The sequence below is a fragment of the Musca domestica genome, unplaced genomic scaffold, assembly GCF_030504385.1.
Source record: "Musca domestica strain aabys unplaced genomic scaffold, Musca_domestica.polishedcontigs.V.1.1 1, whole genome shotgun sequence".
Taxonomy (NCBI): Eukaryota; Metazoa; Arthropoda; class Insecta; order Diptera; family Muscidae; genus Musca; species Musca domestica.
In genome coordinates, this window is record NW_026712114.1 from 6,104,300 (window position 1) to 6,125,681 (window position 21,382).

Sequence of the window (21,382 nt, forward strand, 5' to 3'; positions counted from 1 at the left end):
ATATTGTCCATTTTTACACCTGTCCTAGCACTGACGCAAATATTAGGATTTCAAAGTCGGAGCAAATTCGGATTAGCCTTTCTCTTTCTGTGCAAAAATTTTTTTTTTTTTGAACATTTCGACCTTTTGTGGGGGAGGTACCAGAAGGAGTGGACCGATATTGTTCATCTTAACACCAGACCTTGGGTTAATATAAATATTCGGATGTGTGAAATTTGAAGACATTCGGATTTTTACATAACATTTTATGAGAGTTGTAATTGTTCAAAATTTTGACCATTTGTGGGGGGGAGGTACTTGATGGAGTGAACCGATATTGCCCATTTTCACACCTGAACTAGCACTGACGCAAATATTAGGATTCGCAAAGTCGGAGCAAATTCGGATTATCCTTTCTCTTTCTGTGCAAAAAATTTTTTTTTTTTTTGAAAATTTCGACCTTTTGTGGGCGAGGTACCAGAAGGAGTGGACCGATATTGCCCATCTCCGAACTCGATCTAAGTTTGACAAAAATATTACGTTGTAGCTAATTTGGACCAAATCGGATACTCCCTTCGAGAGTTATCGTGCGCACCAGCCAGCCAGACAGACAGACAGACAGACAGACAGACGGACATCGCTAGATCGACTCCAAATGTTCTTAAACGAATTTGGTCCAAAGAGACCTAGGGTCTAAAACCGTTATTTCGACTAGGCACGTTTTGGCCGTATCAAATGATATATACCCTCTGTAGCCATATGGCTGAGGGTATAAAAATCGTACTCTACTTTGGTGCACAAAAGTCTGCCTCTCTTGAGAAAATGTGACAACAATGGAATCGGGGAAATTGAAATCAAATTTTATGGAGAGTTCCGGAAAACCAACATTAGCTTTAAAATGATCATCAGTTTGAGATATACAGCGAGATGCATAGGTACAAATATCAATAAATATATGGGTACATGGATAGATAGTTATACAAGGTGAGATAGAAAAACTCTGCAACAAAGTCAAACGCCATAATTTTTACATTTTTTTTTCATTTTTTTGAATGAAAAAAAAAAAAACAAGTAAAAAAGCAGTAAGTTCGGCCGGGCCGAACTTTGAATACCCTCCACCATTTGGAAGGAATTTCGAAATTTTCAAAAAATAAAATTCCTAAAAAATTCTGTTAAATTTTTAAAAATACCGAATATAGCCGTTATATTGGGGTCTATACGACGTGGACCTACATAGGCATTGTTTGTCATAAGTCATTACCATATTAAACGGTCAATAATGTAGCCAAAATCATCAAAATACCGAATATTGGGAGGTACCGTTATATGGGGGCTATACGAAGACGTGGACTTGCACAAACAATTTTCTGTCTCAGGCCGCAGTATTCATTTCGAACTTCAAATACCAAATTTGGAACGATTCCGTTAAATAATGTCGCTAAAATCATCAAAATACCGAATATCGGGGGGTACCGTTATAAGGGGGCTATACGAATACGTCGACCTGCACAGACAATTTTCTGTCTTATGTGGTAGTATCCATTTCGAACCAAAAATGCCAAATTTAAACAATTCCGGTGAATAATGACGCTAAGATCAACAAAATACCGAATATTGGGAGGTACCGTTGTAGCGGAAGCTATACGAAGACGTTGACCTGCACAGACAATCTCCTGTCATAGGCTGTAGCATCCATTATGAACATTAAGTACCAAAATTAAAAGAATTCCGGTGAATAATGTCGCTAAAATCATCAAAATACCGAATATTGGGAGGTGTCGTTATATGGGAGCTTTACGAAGACCTGGACCAGCATAGACAATTTTCTGCCTTAGGCTGTAGTATCCATTTCGAACTTCAAATACGACATTTCAAACAATTTCGGTGAGTATTGTACCTAAAATCATCAAAATACCGAATATTGGGAGGTACCGTTGTATGGGGGCTACATGAATACGTGGACCTACATGGTCCATTTACGAACTTAATCTGCCTACTGGCAAAATAAACATGTGTGCAAAATTTTAGCCTTCTATCTCAATTCGTTCGAAAGATAGCGTGATTACAACAGGCAGACTGGCAGACGGACAGACAGACATATGGACATGGCTATATCGACTTAGAATTTTACGCTGATCAAGATATATATATATATATATATATATATATATATATATATATATATATATATATATATATATATATATATATATATATATATATATATATATATATATATATATATATATATACTTTTTTGGGTCTAAGATCACTATTTCGATGAGTTACAAACGGAATGACAAAATGAATATACCCTCCATAGTATGGTAGAGGTTATAAAAATGTCGGAAATAGCATCAAATTTTCGAAAAATTTAAGGTTTGTTCGACTTATGAAACCGTCACACGCTGCCCGAATGTTGCTCTGCGGTATTTTAGCCTATTCCCGGCGAAGCGCTTGCTTGAGGTGATCGACATTTTGGTATGTTTTAGTGCCATCCTTGCTTTTCAAAACACGCCAGGCACAATAGTCCAACGAGGATTGGTATCCGGAGATTTTGGTGACATTTGTGCGGTGGAAATGAAGCGAGGAAGCTCATTGTGTAACCATTCTTGGGTGGTGCGTGCTGAGTTCGATGGTGCTGAGTCCTGTTGGAATGTCCAAGGTCTGCGGCCAAAATGTTTGCCTGCCCATGGCTTTAGTACACCCTCCAGAATATTTTCGCCATAATATTCGGCATTTATTCTGATGCCACGCTCGATTAATACGAGCGGAGAGCGACCATCGGATTTTATGGCGTCCCACACCATCACCATGGCCAGCGCTTGAGTTATGGTGGCCAATCTAATCTCGGTGCAGATTTTCAGCTAACCTCTTTGGCAAGTAAACACGATCAATTTGTTTGTTTACAAACAGCGGAACAACGAATGTTTTCTCATCGGAGACGGAGAAAACCAAAATTCTGCAGTTTATCACTTTCGGCCAAGCGAAGCAACTCTTTAGCTCTTTTGGGTCTTTTTTTCTTCTTTTTCTTAATTTCTTGAAATTTTAATGACTTTACCCCGAGCTCATTTTTCAATATTTGCCGAATGGAATATTGCGATATTTTCAGTTCACGAGCCATTTTTCGGCCACTGCGACGCGGGTTCCGATCAAATCATTGCTTCTTTACTTTTCGAACCATTTCTGGTGATGTTGCTTTTTTCTTCCACGTCCACTTCTTTGACGTCGGGCCACGCTACCGGTCTCGAGTATCACGGTAACGAGCGATGGTACGAGACACAAAAGATTTATTCTCATTTAAATCCTGGAGAGCTCTAACGATAGCCACTTGTGGTTTTCCAGTCAAATATAAAGAAATCACACTATCACGCCTGAATTCCATCTCGAATAACCTTTTTTCTGGAAAATTCTCACGAAAATGCTCTTTTGTACGCTTGTAAACAATATAATGAGCTGTCACTAGAATAATTTTAACAGCTGTCGGACGAGTGGCTTAGAAATGACAGCAGTCTGAAGTTGGTTGCAGTTTTTTAATCTCACTCTGTATATTTATGAACGTATCTTTGTCTCTTTGAATTTAAAAGTACACCCTATACATAGCTTTAAATCCCATGTTTTAACAATAAAAAATCACAAAATTTAGTCATAATTTATTCAAATTTATTTGAAAAAAATCTCGAGGCAATACTTGTTTTGCCAAGAGGCTAAATGAAAGAAAAATACCCAATTGAATTTATTTACAAGAAAATTAAAATATATAAATAAATAAAAACCTAATTAAATTAAATTAATAAATAAATTCGAAAATACTCACTCTTCTGAAACACGGGATCGTCGCAAAATTTCGTGAAAAATTTCCTCGCCCCCTCGACGTTGTTATTCAGAATCCGGACATTGTGTTTGGGAATGCAACGTACCATATAGTCGTCGAAACATCTCATGCCATGATGAAAGACGCTGAAATGACAGGACGAAAAAAGGCAAAGGCAAAAACATTAAAAACCAAAAAAGTGATGGCAAAATTTCCATAAAAAGAAGAAACAGAAACGTGGCACTCAGTTAATATTCCCTTTGAGCCAACCATAACTCCTTCTAAGAAATGCAAAGAGAATAGCTGGGAAAAAATAAGGAGGAAAGGAGAAGAAACAACAAAAGTTCCCTCCTTTAATTAAATCATTAACAACGTCAAACCTTTTCCTATTTTTCCCTCAAAGGGATAATAAGCGAAAGAAAAGAGGTGGGAATTTTTAAGACTTTTACGTGGAAACGACTTCTGTTACGCTTTTGGGAGAAAAACGGAAAAAATATAAGAGGCTATTAAAAGAGGGAGATGGAGCATTATATTTTTCGGAGGTATAAGTGTACAACAGCACCCTATAGGAGGAAGTTCAGTACACAACATAAAGAAAATCGGGAAGGGAAACTTTTTAGCCTTTGAAGATCTTCATTTTGAAACTCATAAAATCCGTTAAAAATTCTGTTAAAATTTTAAAAATACCGAATGTAGCTATTATATTAAGGGTCTATACGACAACATGAATTTACGTTGGTAACATTTGTCTTAAGCCATTACAATATTCAATTGTGAAACTTAAAAAAATCGGTTATAATGTCGATAAAATCAAAATACCGAATATTGGGAGGTATCGTTATATGGGGGCTTGGTGGGGAAGAGGTGGACCTGCACAGACAATTTTCTGTCATAGGCTGTAGTATCCATTACGAACTTCAAATACCAAACTTGAAAGAATTCTGGTGAATAAATTCGCTAAAATCTTAAAAATACCGAATATCTAGAGGTACCGTTATATGGGGGCTATTTGAAGACTTGGACCTGCACGGAAAATTTTCTGTCTTAGGCTGTAGTATCAATTACGAACTTCAAATACCAAATTTGAAACAATTCTGGTGAAAAAATGTCCATAAAATTATCAAAATACCGAATATTGGGAGGTACCGTTATATGGGGGCTCTACGAAGACGTGGACCTGCACAGACAATTTTCTGTCTTAGACTGTAGTATCCATTATGAACTTCAAATACCAAATTTGAAACAATTCCGGTGAATAAATTCGCTAAAATCATCAAAATACCGAATATCGGGAGGTACCGTTATATGGGGGCTATACGAAGAAAAAGCCTCCGAGCGAAATGAAATAGGTTGATAAAATTTTACTCAAATGTCTATTATGTCTGCAGGACTTTTTGTATTGAAAATGGGTGATGTAGGTCCACGTTTTCAGATAGTCCCCATATGAGGGTACCTCCGGATATGCGGTATTTTGACGGTTTTAGCGACATTATTCACCGGAATTGTTTCAAATTTGGTATTTGAAGTTCGTAATGAATACTACAGCCTGCGACAGAAAATTTTCCGTGCCGGTTCATGTCTTCATATAACCCCCATATAACGGTATCTCCGGATATTCGGTATTTTGACGATTTTGGCGACATTATTCACCGGAATTGTTTCAAATTTGTGTATTTGGAGTTCGTAATGGAAACTACAGTCTGTTACCGAAAATTGTGTATGCAGGTCTAGGTCTTCGTATAGGCCCCATATATCAGTACCTCCCTATATTCGGTATTTTAATGATTTTAGGTACAATACTCACCGAAATTGTTTGAGATATCGTATTTGAAGTTCGTAGTGGATGCTACAGCCTGTGACAGAAAATTGTCTGTGCAGGTCCAGGTCTTCGTATAGCTCCGATATAATGGTACCTCCCTACACACGGTATTTTAATGCTTTTAGCTACATTATTCACCGTTTATTTCAAGTTTCGAATTGAAATATGGCAATGGCTTATGACAAACAATGCCTATGTAGGTCCACGTCGTGCAGACCCTAATATAACGACTATATTCGGTATTTTTAAGATTTTAATAGAATTTTTTTAACGGATTTTATTGTTTGAAAATTTCCAAATTCCTTTCAAATGGTGGAGGGTATCAAAAGTTTGGCCCGACCGAACTTAGCTTAATTTTTACTTCTTCATTTTCTTAACTGACCTTATTTTGATAAAAAAATATTACGATGTGAAAAATGTTTGAGGACTGCCATCACTTAAAAAAATTGAGATTTTTAAGAAACTTTATAGGAAAGTAAAAAAAAAAATAATCGGAAAATGTAAGAAAGCTGTAACATGGTGCCACAAAAAATAGTATGAGGGCGGTAAATCGGTAAATAGTATGAGGGCGGTAAATCTAGGCGGCCAATTGACCGAACCCCAAAGTAAAATAAAACGTTCACCTATCGCTTTTTACTAAATTCGGTCGTTTGTGGTCGATGAAGCAGAAAGAGTAGTCAATCGGTTCTAGTTTAGAAATCTTTGAAGGTTTTTGAAAATAGAGTTTTTAATATGCCAATATTGTCAATATTCTGACCCAACTCAAGCTTAACAGACGATTTGCAAATTCCCTTCGCTTTATGTGAGTTATGTCGTTTTGTTTGGAAAACTATGAGCATTTGTGGAGGAGGTTCCTGAAGAAGCTGAGCAATATATACCGTCTATATATTAGATCTTTTTATGAAATTATTAAATATTATACCCTACACCACAAGGTGGTCAGGGTTTTATGTCTTTGTGCCTTTGTTTGTAACAGGCAAAAGGAAACGAGATAGACCCATACTTCCTTTTGATGATCTGCATAGAATCACATTCGGAGTCGATTTATGCATGTCCATCCGTCCATCTGTCCATGTATTTTTTTTAAACAAAGTACAGATCGCATTTACTGCCCGATCCACATGCAATTTTTGCACAAATAATTTGTTTGGCCCAAGGACGAATCCCAATGAAATTGGAGTTTAAACGGTCAAAATTTAGGTATAGCTCCCAAATATATATCTTCGTCCGATTTGTCTTTTATTGTGAATCAAACGTATTATACCAATTTGTATGGAATTTTGCATATACGACCAGAATTGGTTTGGAAATAACTATGTCATATTTGATCGAAATCAATTCAAATATAGCTATTGCTCCTATATATACTTTTCATACGATTTGTTATTTTTGTCCTCCGCAACCGTAATATGCACTCTGTAACAACAATATTTGGGGAAATATATCAAATGCAGCTCAGAAATATCTTTGCCAAATTTTATCATGATCGGTTCAGATTTGGATATAGATCCCATATGTATAACTTCGTCCGATTCGCTTTCTTTGGCGCACAAAACGTGTAATATTAGCCCAAATTGGATGAAATTTGGTACTAACGACCAATTTGAGCCTAGAAACAAGTATGTGAAATTTTATGAAAATCGGTTCAGATATAGCTATAGCTCCCATATACAGGTTGAGTTGAAAAAAACTGCAACCTACTTCAGACTGCTGTCATTTCTAAGCCACTCGTCCGACAGCTGTTAAAATTATTCCAGTGACAGCTCATTATATTGCTTACATACGTACAAAAGCATTTTGGTGAGAATTCTCCGGAAAAAAAGTTATTCGTGATAGAATTCAAGCGTGATAGTGTGATTTCTCTATATTTGGCTGGAAAACCACAAGTGGCTATCGTTAGAGCACTCCAGCATTTAAATGTGAATAAATCTTTTGTGTCTCGTACCATCGCTCGTTACCGTGATACTCGAGACTGGTAGCATAGCCCGACATCAAGGAAATGGATGGAAGAAAACAGCAACATCAGCAGAAATGGTTGGAAAAGTAAAGAAGCGCCTTGATCGAAACCCACGTCGCAGTGGCTTAAAAATGGCTAGTGAGCTGAATATATCGCAAATTCGGCAAATATTGAAAAATGAGCTCGGGGTAAGCCATTGAAATTCCAAAAAGTGCAAGAACTTACACCGCCACAGAAAGAAAATAGACTCAAAAGAGCTAAAGAGTTGGCTCGCTTGGTCGAAAGTGGTGAACTGCCGAATTTGGTTTTCTCCGTCTCCGATGAGAAAACATTCGTTGTCCTGCAGTTTGTAAACAAACAAAATGATCGTGTTTTCTTGCCAACAAAGAGGTCAGCTGAAAATGTGCACCTTCGGTTGGCCACCAGAACTCAAGCTTCGGGCATGGTGATGGTGCAGTGTGGGCCGCCATAACATCCGATGGTCGATCCCCGCTCGTATTAATCGACCGTGGCATCAGAATAAATGCCGAGTATTATCATGAAAATATTCTGTAGGGTGTATTACAGCCTTGGGTACGCAAACATTTTGGCCGCAGAAATTGGACATTCCAACAGGATTCAGCACCATCGCGATACCATCTCCGGATACCAATCCGTTGGACTATTGTATCTGGCTTATTTTGGAAAGCAAGGTTGGGACTAAAAAATACCAAAGTGTCGATCACTCACCTCAAGAAAGCGCTTCGCCGGGAATGGGCCAAAATACCGCAGAGCAACATTTGGGCAGCGTGTGACGATTTCATTGGCCGTTTAAAGGCCATAATTCCAATTCGAGCAAATCTAAACTTATTCTAACATTTGATACTATTTTCCGACATTTTTTCTTCGAATATTATCGCGAAAATATTCATGAGGGCACCCAATCATTTTGGCCGCAGTCCTTGGACATTCCAACAGGACTCAGCATCATCGCACTCAGCACGCGCCGGCACCCAAAAATGGTTACAAAATGAGTTTCCTCGCTTCATTTGCAGCGCACAATGGCCACCAAAATCTCCGGATACCAATTCGTGGGAATATTGTGACTGGAGTATTTTGGATAGCAAGGTTGACACTAAAAAATACCAATGCGTCGATCAGCTCAAGCAAGTGCACCGTTGGGAATGGGCCTAAATACTGCAGAGCAACATTCGGGCAGCGTGTGATGGTTTCATTGGCCGTTTGAAGGCCATAATTCGTGCCAAAGGTGACCAATTCGAACAAATCTAAACTTATTCTAAAATTTGATGCTTTTTCCGACATTTTTTGCGAATATTATTGCGAAAATATTCTGGAGGGCACCCAAACATTTTGGCCGCAGACCTTGGACATTCCAACAGGACTTAGCATCATGGCACTCAGCATGCGCCACCCAAGAATGGTTACAAAATGAGGTTCCTCGCTTCCTTTACCAATCCGTTGGACTATTGTGTCTGAAGTATTTTGGGAAGCAAGGTTGGCACTAAAAAATACCAAAGTATCGATCACCTCAAGCAAGCTCTTCGCCGGTAATGGCCCAAAATACCGCAGAGCAACATTCGGGCAGCGTGTGACGGTTTCATTGGCCGTTTGAAGGCCATAATTCGTGCCAAAGGTGACCAATTCGAACAAATCTAAACTTATTCTAAAATTTGATGCTATTTCCGACATTTTTTGCTTTCACTCAAAACCCCCTTACACAGGTAACAATCCACATCCATCTGTTAGGTAGGGTATTACAAAAATTGCCGTTTACTTGTTTATCTCCAGGTGGTTTATTTTCTTGGTAAAGGCTAATGAAATAATTAACAATCCTCTAATAATGGAACATCTCTTCCCAATTAGAAATCCATCAACAGCAATCCTTTTATGAATCAGGAAAATAGTTTCCAAGGTTTTTTCCGTACAAGAAAAACATTTCCCATGCATTCTGTTTCCATGATATGTACACGTAGGCAAGGTATGGCATAAGGGAAGATCATATCACTCTTTCAGTCAGTCATCCATCAAAAAAAAAAAAAAAAAAAACAAGGAAAGCCAACACCAGACAATGCCTCTCTCTCTCTTTGTCCCTTCTGCCGGATGCTTTTTATCACTTAGCTCCTTGATGTCTCTGCTCATTCGTCAATGTATCCATCATTAGTCATTGTCTTATGTCTAATCTGATTAGGAAATTTCGTTAAAAGGCACTCTCTTTCAATAATAAAGCCAGAGTGGGGGTCGGTCGGTCAGGAGAAAAGGCAATAAGGAAAAGTAGGAAAAAAACAACATTTTATGATGACAGGTTGTTCAAAGACAACAAGGCTTCTTACCCTTTGGAAAAATAATATTTTTTTAGGTTTGTGAAAACAAAAACATGATTTTATAACCAATTAACAACTCAAAAAAAAAGGTGCTCAACTTTCTTTTGTTTTCTCTTCTAATTAAAAAAAATATTTTTTCAATTCTTTTTTTTTCAAACTTTGGGACTTCCTTTGACAAATTTCATCTTCATTTGCCACTTGAGGCTGTTGTGCCACTTCTTCTACGGCTGAAAGAAAATCTTGTAAATTATATTTATTTTTTTATTTTATTTATTTTTTTTTCCTTGCCCCTCAACCAATTATGTGGCCTGAATTTTAAAAATCACAACAAACAAATTTTGGGAATTTGCAACTTTAGGAGTTCATAAAAAATGTGTTTGGGGGAAGGAAAAAGGCAGCATAACGAAATGGTATTGGAGGGTGTTAATCTTCTTTGCCATGGATTTATTTCCCTCACAGTGTGTTTAGGTGGCGCCCAACGTGACAAATGCCATTTTCCTAACTGATATATTTCTATTTTGATTTAATTACTTTTAAACTTTTTTCGAAATGGCATTAAAGGACGTGTTGCAAGGAATTATTTAATTTTACTGTATTTCTCAAGAAGGAAATTAAGTGGAGTAGAATGGTGAGGTTAGGGGGTAATGGAAGAATTTATTAAAAATTGTGGAGGGTAAAAGATAAGTCCTCTTTATGCATAACAGATTTCAATCGGAATAAGCTATTTCATCCCAAACAAAAATATCCGAAGTGGGGGAACAGGACCGTCACTATTCAGGAATTATGTAAAACATTTTATTTGGGAAATATTTACAAAATCTGCGATATTTTGTCGAAAAGTATATGGAAAAGATTGTCAATAAATTTAGAATTTTTGAAATATCCAAAAGAATTAAGAAAAATTAAAAACACTTGAAATCAAAAAAAAAAAAAAAAATATTTTGAAAAATCCATGTTATTTTTTTAATTCATTATTGAAAATTCTTAATTGAAAGAAACTATTTTAAAACACTAAAATTTAAAAATTTTAAAAAAATCCACAACTGAAACATATGTTCAAAAAGTTCACGATTCAAAAAAAAAAATAAATAAATAAAAAAAAAAAAATAAATAAATAAAAAACCTGGACTGAAAATAAATATTAAAAAATCCACGTTTGAAAAAAATGTATTAAAAAATCCACTGAAAAATGAAATTTGAAGATAACCACGATTACAAAAAAAAAAAAAAAAATTACCACGAATTGTTTTATAAAAAAAAAAATAAAAGATTAGTTTCTAAAATTGACGATAAAAAATATAAATAAAACCCACGATTCAAGAAATTTCTATAGTAGTATTTTTTTTTAAGTAATTAAATCAACGTTAAAATATATCAGCTAGGAAAATGGTATTTGCCATGTTGGGCGCCACCGGTGAAAAAGTATTAAAAAATCCTTAAAACCTTTTTTTTTTTTTGGAAAAATTTACGATTTTTGTAATAGAATTCCTTAAACAGTGTAGGCCCTCCTTTTACACCCTCCACCATAGTATGGGGGGTAAATTATATATATATATATATATATATATATATATATATATATATATATATATTATATATATATATATATATATATATATATATATATATATATATATATATATATATATATATATATATATATATATATATATATATATATATATTATATATATATTATATAAGTCGATTTAGCGATCTCCGTCTGTCTGTCTGTTGTAATCACGCTATCTTTCGAACGAATTGAGATAGAAGGGTAAAATTTTGCATAAATGCATAGTTTACCAGTAGACAGTTTAAGTTCGTAAATGGTCCATGAAGGTCCACGTTTTGGTTTAGCCCTCTTATAACGGTACCTCCCGATATTCGGTACATTGTTGATTTTAGCGACAATATTCACCGAAATTGTTTCAAATTTGGTATTTGATCTTAGTAATGGATGCTACAGCATATGACAGAAAATTGTCTGTGCAGGTCTACGTTTTCGTATAGCCCCATATAACAGTACCTCCCAATATTCGGTATTTTCATGATTTTAGCGACATTATTTACCGGAATTATTTGTAATTTCGTATTTGAAGTTCGTAATGGGTACCACAGGTATCTATGTTAAACATTTTTGTATGCAGGTCCAAGTCTTCGGGTAGGCCCCATATAACGGTATCTCCCGATATTCGGTATTTTTTCTTATGATTTCAGCAACATTATTCACCAGCATCGTTTCAAGTTTCGTATTGGAAGATACCAATTGGTACTACAACCTATGGCAAAACATTTTGTATGCATGTTCAAATCTTCGAATAGGCACCACATAACGATACCTGCCGATATTTGGTATTTTCATGATGTTAGCGACATTATTTATCGGAATTATTTCAAATTTCGTATTTGAAGTTCGTAAATGGTGCTACAAACTATGACCAAAAATGTTCGTTTGCAGGTCCACGTTTTCGTATAATCCCCATGTAGTGGTTTTCAATTAAGTGGTAGTTTTCGGAACTTTCGAAAGGAGTATCCGATTTGGTTCAAAATTGTTACATCGTAATATTATTATCAAACTTAGATGGAGTTCGGAGATGGACAATATCGGTCCACTCCTTCTCCTCAAAGAAAATATTTTACTGCACAGAGAGGAAAAGGATAATCCGATTTTGCTCCTACTTTGCATATCCTAATATGTATTTCCATCACTTCTAGGTCAGGTGCGAAAATGGACAATATCGCTTAGCTGTATCCAGTAGCTCCCCAACAAAGGGTCAGAATTTTGAATAATTATAACTCTTACAAAATGTGATGTAAGTATCCGATTATCATCGAATTACATAAATCACGATATTTTTATGAACCCAAGGCAAAGATGAAATATATCGGTTCATTTCTTCAGATACCTCTCCCACAAAGCGTCAAAATTTAGAATATCCATAAAGCTCATTCAGAATTGTTACATGCCAACATTTTTTTTTTATCAACACGGTTGTAAAATCCGAAATGAGTTTTCGGTTCTCTTCAAATTATTTTTATAAAACCAAGGTCTGGTGTTAAGATAGGATATATCGGTCCACTCCTTCTGGTACCTCTTCCACAAAAGGTCAAAATTTGAAATATTCATAATGAACATAAAACGCAAAAATAACCTTAGGTTATACTCAGACCTGATACATCTTAATATTTCCATCAACACAAGATCTGTTATGAAGATGGTAGAGATCGCACCATTTCTTCTGGTACCTCCACCACATTAGGTTCACAAAACGCTCAGAGAAAGCGATGTAAGCATCCAAATCCATCTATCCATCTACTCAAATGTCACACAGATATGTTGTGTAGATGATATATATCTGTCAACCCCTTCTGGAACCTCATCCACAAAGGGCCACAATTTCCAATACTAATATCTTTCATAATTTGCGGCGATTTTTTACAGCTTGCTGCATCTAAATATTTCTCTTAACCAGAAATCTGATATAAATATGTAATTTAGCGGAATTTATTATTTCGCATAAAATTGGATATAAATGTTGGATTTCCTTTCCAGTTTCAAAAATCATAAATCAAGGCTGGGGTATACATCTGTCTGCAAAACCGACTGATACTATTTTACTTGTTTCTTTTAAATACAGAGCATCGACCTTCGTAAAACAACGAATGTTTCAAATCTGTACTTGTCTTTTGGTACTAAAATCTGTTTTACATGCCCATAGAACAAGTAATGATCCGCGTCTCTAGTTAATGGGTATCTAATCCAAGCATCTATACCTACATATGTTCTGCAACAGACATTTTTGTGTTCTATGTGTCTGTGGCCAGGCGGATAATTAATGTTTTGTGCGGGTATTGAATTTCCTTCATTCCGTTGCAGCCGCAGCCATTTTTTGATGCTATTCCGTTGTCGTTGTTGTTGTTCTAACCTTTGTTGCTCCATTAAAATAACATTTTGACCTCCCCCCTCTCGCCAACATGGCTAACAGGACTCAGTGGCCGAATCGAAATCATTATTTATAGTATTTAATTAATAACAAAGTAATTAATCGCGTACGAATTAAATGAATTAATTAAACGTTCTCTCTCGTTCTCTCCCATTTTTCCCATGTCTCGTTGCCCTTTTTTGTCTCGCTGGACCCATTTAAAATCGTATCATTTAATATTTTGTAAGTATTTAAGCTGATTACAAAAAAAGAGATACTTTTTTTTTGCTGAAAATTAAATCGGATTGTTTTTCTTTGAAATTCAATCAATGCAGGGCAAAGGAAAAATGGGTGAAAACCGAGTTAAGTTCGTTGGGAGAACCCTTGTATGTTGTTGAATGTGGGAAAAACTTGAGACTTGCAAAAAAAAAAAATTTGATAATAAAGGGGTTCAAATCTATGGAGAAGCTTCATAGACATACATAGGAGAGCTCAGTGAGAAGTGAGTGACTGACAATCACATTAACACTCGAAAGAAATTGTCGTAGCAAGAACCTTTGAATATGGCATATGACCGGTGAAGCACAGGTAATGTATGCAACGATATAAGGTCACAGTTTTCAAATCCGAACTAAATGAATACTCAAGGTTTTAATTGATGGTTAAAGCTAGAGTTATGGAATTTTGTCCATGGCTAATTGTAGAATACCTGCAAAGAAAGTCTTAAAGTCGGGCGGGATCGACTTTATCATACCCTACACCACTTTGCTAATTTAGTAGAGCTCCGCATAACATTTAAAAGATTTGATGGGAGAATTTAATCATTCACGCTATGATTATAATTTAAAGTTCAAAAGACTAAATATGCATATTACGGCTGTGGGTAACAAATATAACAAATCGGATGAACAATATATATGGGAGCTATAGCTATATCTGAACCGATCTTCACCAAATTTGATATACTAGCTTCTAGACTCAATTCGGTCATAAGTGCCAAATTTTATCCCATTTGGACAAATATTAGACGCTTGGTGTACAATAAAAGGTAAATCGGACGAAGTTATATATGGGAGCTATAGCTATATCTGAACCGATCTTCACCAAATTTGATATACTAGCTTCTAGACTCAATTCGGTCATAAGTGCCAAATTCCATCCTATTTGGACAAATATTAGACGCTTGGTGTACAATAAAAGGTAAATCGGACGAAGTTATATATGGGAGCTATATCTATATCTGCACCGATCTTCACCAAATTTGACATACTAGCTTATAAACTTAATTCGGTCGTAAGCGCCAAATTTCATCCCATTTGGATAAATATTAGACGTTTGGTGCACAATAAAAGGAAAATCGTACGAAGTTATATATGGGAGCTATATCCAAATCTGAACGGATCTCGATAAAATTTAGCAAAGGTATTTCTGAGCTGCAGTTGATATATTTCCCTGAATATTGTTGTTACGGAGTGCATATTACGGCTGTGGGTAACAAATATAACAAATCGGATGAACAATATATATGGGAGCCATAGCTAGGTAAGGTGAACCGATTTCGATCAAATTTGGCATACTTATTTTCAGGCCTAATTTGGTTGTATGTGCAAAATTCCACACTATTCGGGCTGATATTAGATGTTTGGTTCACAATAAAAGCAAATCGGACGAAGATATATATGGGAGCTACATCTAAATTTTGACCGATTATCTCCAATTTCAATAGGGTTCTTCGTTGGGCCAAACAAATGATTTGTGCATAATTTCATCTGGATAGGGCAATAAATAGGAACTGTATTTTGTTTACAAAAATACATGGACAGGCGGATGGACGGACGGGCATGCATAAATCGACTCAGAATGTGATTCTATGCAGATCATCAAAAGGAAGTATGGGTCTATTCCGTTTCCTCTTGCCTGTTACAAACAAATGCACTAAGACATAATGCCCTGACCACCTTGTTACCGGATTCTGGAAAATGGGCAGAGTGGTCCCGCTACTGAAACCGGACAAGGATGCCAGCAAGGCGAATAATACCGGGCAATTTCGTTTTTGTCCCCCGTGACAAAGACTCGAGGCTTTATTCGTCCCCAGCATCAGAGGAAGCTAACCATCAACCGGGCTTCCGTTCACAACACAGCACCACAACAGCATTGCACCCTACATACACACACATATTAGTCGAGGAGTCAACCAGAACAGTGCCATAAAAGAGTAGGGGAGGCTCTTGACTTATCAAAGGTTAATCATACCACGCTGTTCGAGGATGTTGAGAATACTACGGCCCTCCGGCCGTGTTTGAAATGTTGGATTGTTATTTATATGTGTAAACGCCAGTCGTATGTAGAATGTCGGAACAATATGTCCAAGTCATGTAGAGTGACACAGGCAATTTCCCAAGGTATGTGGAACCGGAACCTCTACCCTTCGGGAATTCCACGCCCTCCACATATGCAAAAAACCAGCAGCTTCTTCTGTCCTCCAAAGGGTCATTCCATGACCAGGCTATCACTTTGGGAACCCCACTGACATATGATATTTTTGTATTTCTGGCAAAACCAGCTAAGACGGGGAGGCTACTGCCACTTTAAAAAATTACCCCAGTCGCAAGGCAAGGAAAACTGGTCGCTTCCGATTTCTGAACCTGTGGTTGCGAAGAAGACTGTCTGCCTGTCTTTTGTAATCACGCTATCTTTCGACCGAATTGAGATAGATGGCTAAAATTTTGCAAACATGTTTATTTTTTCAGTAGGCAGGTTAAGTTCGTAAATGAGCCATGTAGGTCCTCGTTTTTGTATAGCCCCCATATAGCGGTATCTCCCCATATTCGGTATTTTGATGATTTTAGCGACATCATTCATCGGAATTATTTCAAATTTGTTATTTGAAGTTCGTAATGGATACTACAGCCTATGACAGAAAATTGTCTGTGCAGGTCTACGTCTTCGTATAGCCCCCATATAACGGTACCTCCCGATATTCGGTATTTTGATGATTTTGGCGACATTATTTACCGGAATTGTTTCAAATTTGATATTTGAGGTTGGTAATGGATACTACAGCCTATGACAGAAAAATGTCTATGCAGGTCCAGGTCTTCGTATAGCCCCCATACAACGCTACCTCCCGATATTCGGTATTTTGACGAGTTTAGGTACAATTCCCACCGAAATTGTTTGAGATGTCGTATTTGAAGTTCGTAATGGATGCTACAGCCTGTGACAGAAAATTGTCTATGCAAGTCCAGGTCTTCGTATAGCTCCGATATAACGGTACCTCTCTATATTCGGTATTTTGGTGATTTTAGCGACATTATTAACCGGAATTGTTTCAAATTTAGTATTTGAAGTTCGAAATGGATACTACAGTCTGCGACAGAAAATTGTCTATGCAGGTCCATGTCGTCGTATAGGCCCCATATATCAGTACCTCCCTATATTCGGTATTTTGACGAGTTTAGGTACAAAACCCACCGAAATTATTTGAGATGTCGTATTTGAAGTTCATAATGGATGCTACAGCTTGTGACAGAAAATTGTCTGTGCAGGTCCACGTCTTCATATAGCCCCCATTTAAAGGTACCTTCCGATATTCAATATTTTGATGATTTTAGCGACATTATTCACCGGAATTATTTTAAATTTGGGATTTGAAGTTCGTAATGGGAACTACAGTCTGTGACAGAAAATTGTCTATGCAGGTCCAGGTCTTCGTATAGCCTCCATATAATGGTATCTCCCTATATTCGGTATTTTGGTGATTTTAGCGTCATTATTCACCGGAGTAGTTTCAAATTACGTATTTAGAGTTCGTAATGGGAACTATAGTCTGTGACAGAAAATTGTCTATGCAGGTCCAGGTCTTCGTATAGCCTCCATATAACGGTACCTCCGGTATTTTGGTGATTTTAGCGACATTATTAACCGGAATTGTTTCAAATTTAGTATTTGAAGCTCGTAATGGGTACTACAGCCTATGCCAGAAAATTGTCTGTGCAGGTCCAGGTCTTCCTATAGGCCCCATACATCAGTACGTCCCTATATTCGGTATTTTGATGATTTTAGCTACATTATCCACCGTTTATTTCAAGTTTCGAATTTGAATATAGTAATGGCTTATGACAAACAATGCCAATGTAGGTCCACGTCGTATAGACCCCATTATAACGGCTATATTCGATATTTTTTAAGATTTTAACAGACATTTTTGAGGGATTTTATTTTTGAAAATTTCCAAATTCGTTCCAAATGTTGGAGGGTGATCAAAGTTCGGCCCGGACGAACTTACTGCTTTTTAACTTGTGGTTTTAAATTCCGTTGCACATTCCAAATTTGGAGAATGTGTCTGTAATCGATCAATAGATATGTGCGTATAAATTCTAAATTTTTGGGAGGTACCGCCGACTCTGATGCTACATCCCCAGTTCCAAGTGGAATTTAAACAAGTAAAAAAGCAGCTAAGTTTGGCCGGGCCAAACTTTTAATACCCTCCACCATTTGAAAAAAAGCTTGAAAATTTTCAAAAAAAATCCGAAAACTATCACTTAATTGAAAACCGCTACAAAAGGGCTATACGAAGACGTGGACCTGCATAAGAAAATTTTTTATCATAGGCTGTAGTACCCATTAGTATCTTCCAGTATGACATTTGAAACGATACCGGTGAATAATGTTGCTGAAATCATAAAAATACCGAATATCGGCAGCTACAGTTATATGGGGGTTATACGAAGACTTGGGCCGGTATACAAAAATGTTTGTCATAGGCTGTAGTTACCATTACGAATGCGAATTTATAAATAATTCCGGTAAATAATCTCGTTAAAATCATGAGAATACCGAATATCGGAAGTTACCGTTATATGGTGGCTACGAAGATCTGAACCTGCATACAAAATTTTTTTGCCATAGGTTTGAAATTTTGCATACATGCATTGTGTACCAGTAGGCAGGATAAGTTCGTAAATGGGATATATCGGTCCACGTTTTCGTATAGCCCCCATATGACAGAACCTCCAGATTTTTGGGATTTTTAAGGGTTTCTGCCACAATTTCAATTCAAACCTGATATTTGGGGGGTTTTTAAAGGTCTGTTGTCTCATAACGGAAAATATTCCGATTCAGGTCAACATATATTTTTAATATTTCCCAAAAATACAATCAAGTCCCCAAGGGGTAGGGAGATTCCTGAAATATGGGCGTCAATATAAGATTGTAAGAGGTGAGTGATTCTTGACATTTTGTACTAAAAGGTACCAAAAGTAAAGTTTCTTTACTAAAATTCTACAGTTCAGGTGTCAACATTTTTCAAATTTCTCTTGTAATCAGATAAGCTGGGGTTTTCGGATATTTTTTTGCCTAAAACGATAGTACAAATGCTAAAACTTTATTTTTGGACTCAAATTCTAAATTCTCTTCGGGATTTTGAAGGCTTCTGCGACAATCGTCAACCAAATCAACTCAAACTTGACATTTGGGGATTTTGAAAGGTCTATTCTCTCATAACGGAAAATATCCGATTCAGGTCCACTAATTTATACAGGACCCACATATATTTTTAATATTTCCCAAAAATGTAGTCATTTCACTACTCCGCAATAGTTAGCCACCAGAATCCAGAATTTTAAGATTCCAGCTTTAAAATATATAAGGCATACTCTAAATTCCATATGAATTCCGCTCCCGGCACTAGTATACCAAAACAAAATATTGTCCCAAGTACTTTGCCACGACATCGGCATTTCGATAAATTTAGAAGATAACCACAAAGAAACGTAGTTTCTATCCAATTTTAACCACCTCCTTGTCTATTCTGCCTCAGCTACAAATTTAGAAATTTTCTTTTCTCAAAATTCTTTTTCCTTTCATGTTGTTCTTGTAGTTTCGAATTTCAAAAAAAAAAACTCACTTGCACTTGTTTTTGATTTCCTTTTCGTCGATGACAATTTTGGGGCTCTGCAGGAATTCCATCAGATGCGGTGGCAAATCCCTGAAACAATTATCGACCATTTTTTGGGTATTGCCACAGTGGACAAGGGATCGGTCATTGTTGCTGTTTGCTATCATGCTTGTTGCAGCTGTGGTGCTCAATGCTGACATTGCAGCAGCAAATACTGCAGCTGCTGATGAGGAGGATTCAGATTCACTCACAGGAGTGATGTGGTTGTTGTTGTTGTTCTTGTTGCGATAATTGGTATCCTTGTTTTCCATGTTTGCCGTGGGAGTAGCATTGTGGTTGTAATTGAAATCCCCTTGGGTTTCGGCATTGCCAAGCAGCAGGATCAGGGTGGTTAGGGTAAGGTGGAAACATTTCGGGGATATGTTGGAAATCATTTTTGTTTTGTGTTTTATTTTATTTTATTTTTTTTTTTATTTTTTTTTGTATTTTTTGGTTCTGATATTTTTTATTTATTTTTTTTTAATTTTTTTGAATTTTTTTTATTATTATTTTTTTTTTTGGTTTGAGTTTTATTTCCAATCGAGCTTTTAATTAACTTTATTAATTGACTTAATATTCGTTTCGTTAAATTTTGATTTTTCGATTTTCAATGATAACTTCTCAACTCTGTGTTTTTTTACGACTCACACATGACCAACTTTAATTTTCGATTCTCTACGAAAGGCGAGGTACTTTTTATTGCCTCTAAAAGCGAATAATTACTCAAGCCGTATTCTATCATCACATTTTTCCATTCATTAACTCGAAGCAATAAAATGGCACATAAACTGCAGGGAGAAACTTTTCACATCCTTTCATTAGCAATTATCCTTTTAATGTTGATGATGGATGCAAAGGAAACCAACAAGTGTTTGACGAATTTCAGACGTATCCAAAATATTCTCAAAAGAACTACCGTTACTCCTTTTCAATGTTTATGGCATCAAATCCAACGAATCACTGACTATCCTTAAGGATGCTGTAAAGGATTTTATACTTCCAGCCCTCAAAGGGGATTCAACAGTTGGCTGTTAGGTATTAACAGAGCTACTCTCTTTCATTGTCTCACTGTTATCAGAATTCCCAAAACATTCGAAAAGAGAGACAATTCTGGCGCATGGCCTTTTGGACCAAATGCACGTGTTTCATTTGTCTTTCATCCGGCACCGGTTCTACCATCCACCTCCCTCTTTCTATTGTTGGCGTTTTTTTTCAATTATTATAAAAAAAAATAATAAAACCAGTAAAGAAAGTCTTCAAATCGGGCGGGGCCGACTTTATGATACCCTACACCACTTTGCTAATTTAGTAGAGCTCCACATAACAATTAAACATTTTTATGGGAGAATTCAATCATACACGCCATGATTTTAATTATAATTTAAAGTTCAAAGGACTAAATATGCCGAAGCATTTGTATCTCTTAAATTCGGACTTGTATTGCCCATTTGGTGCACAATTAATTTGAAATCGAAAAAAAAATATATATGGAAGCTATATCCAAATCGGGACCGATCTCGATAAAATTTGGCAAAGATATTTCTGAGCTGTACTTGATATATATCCCTGAATATCGTTGTTATGGAGTGTATATTACGGCTACGGAGGACAAAAATAACAAATCGGATGAA

At 36.4% G+C, this 21,382-nt stretch overlaps 1 protein-coding gene across 1 annotated transcript; it reads right to left on the reverse strand.

Moving 5' to 3' along the window:
- Positions 1-3,764: 3,764 nt before the first annotated feature.
- On the reverse strand, positions 3,765-20,166 carry LOC101892398 (uncharacterized). The gene is made up of 2 exons (XM_005185906.3): positions 19,722-20,166; positions 3,765-3,939 (listed from the first exon to the last, which is right to left on the reverse strand). Exons 1-2 carry the CDS (start codon positions 20,144-20,146, stop codon positions 3,765-3,767), a joined length of 600 nt encoding a protein of 199 aa, XP_005185963.1. The 5' UTR covers positions 20,147-20,166.
- Between the last annotated feature and the right edge of the window lie 1,216 nt (positions 20,167-21,382).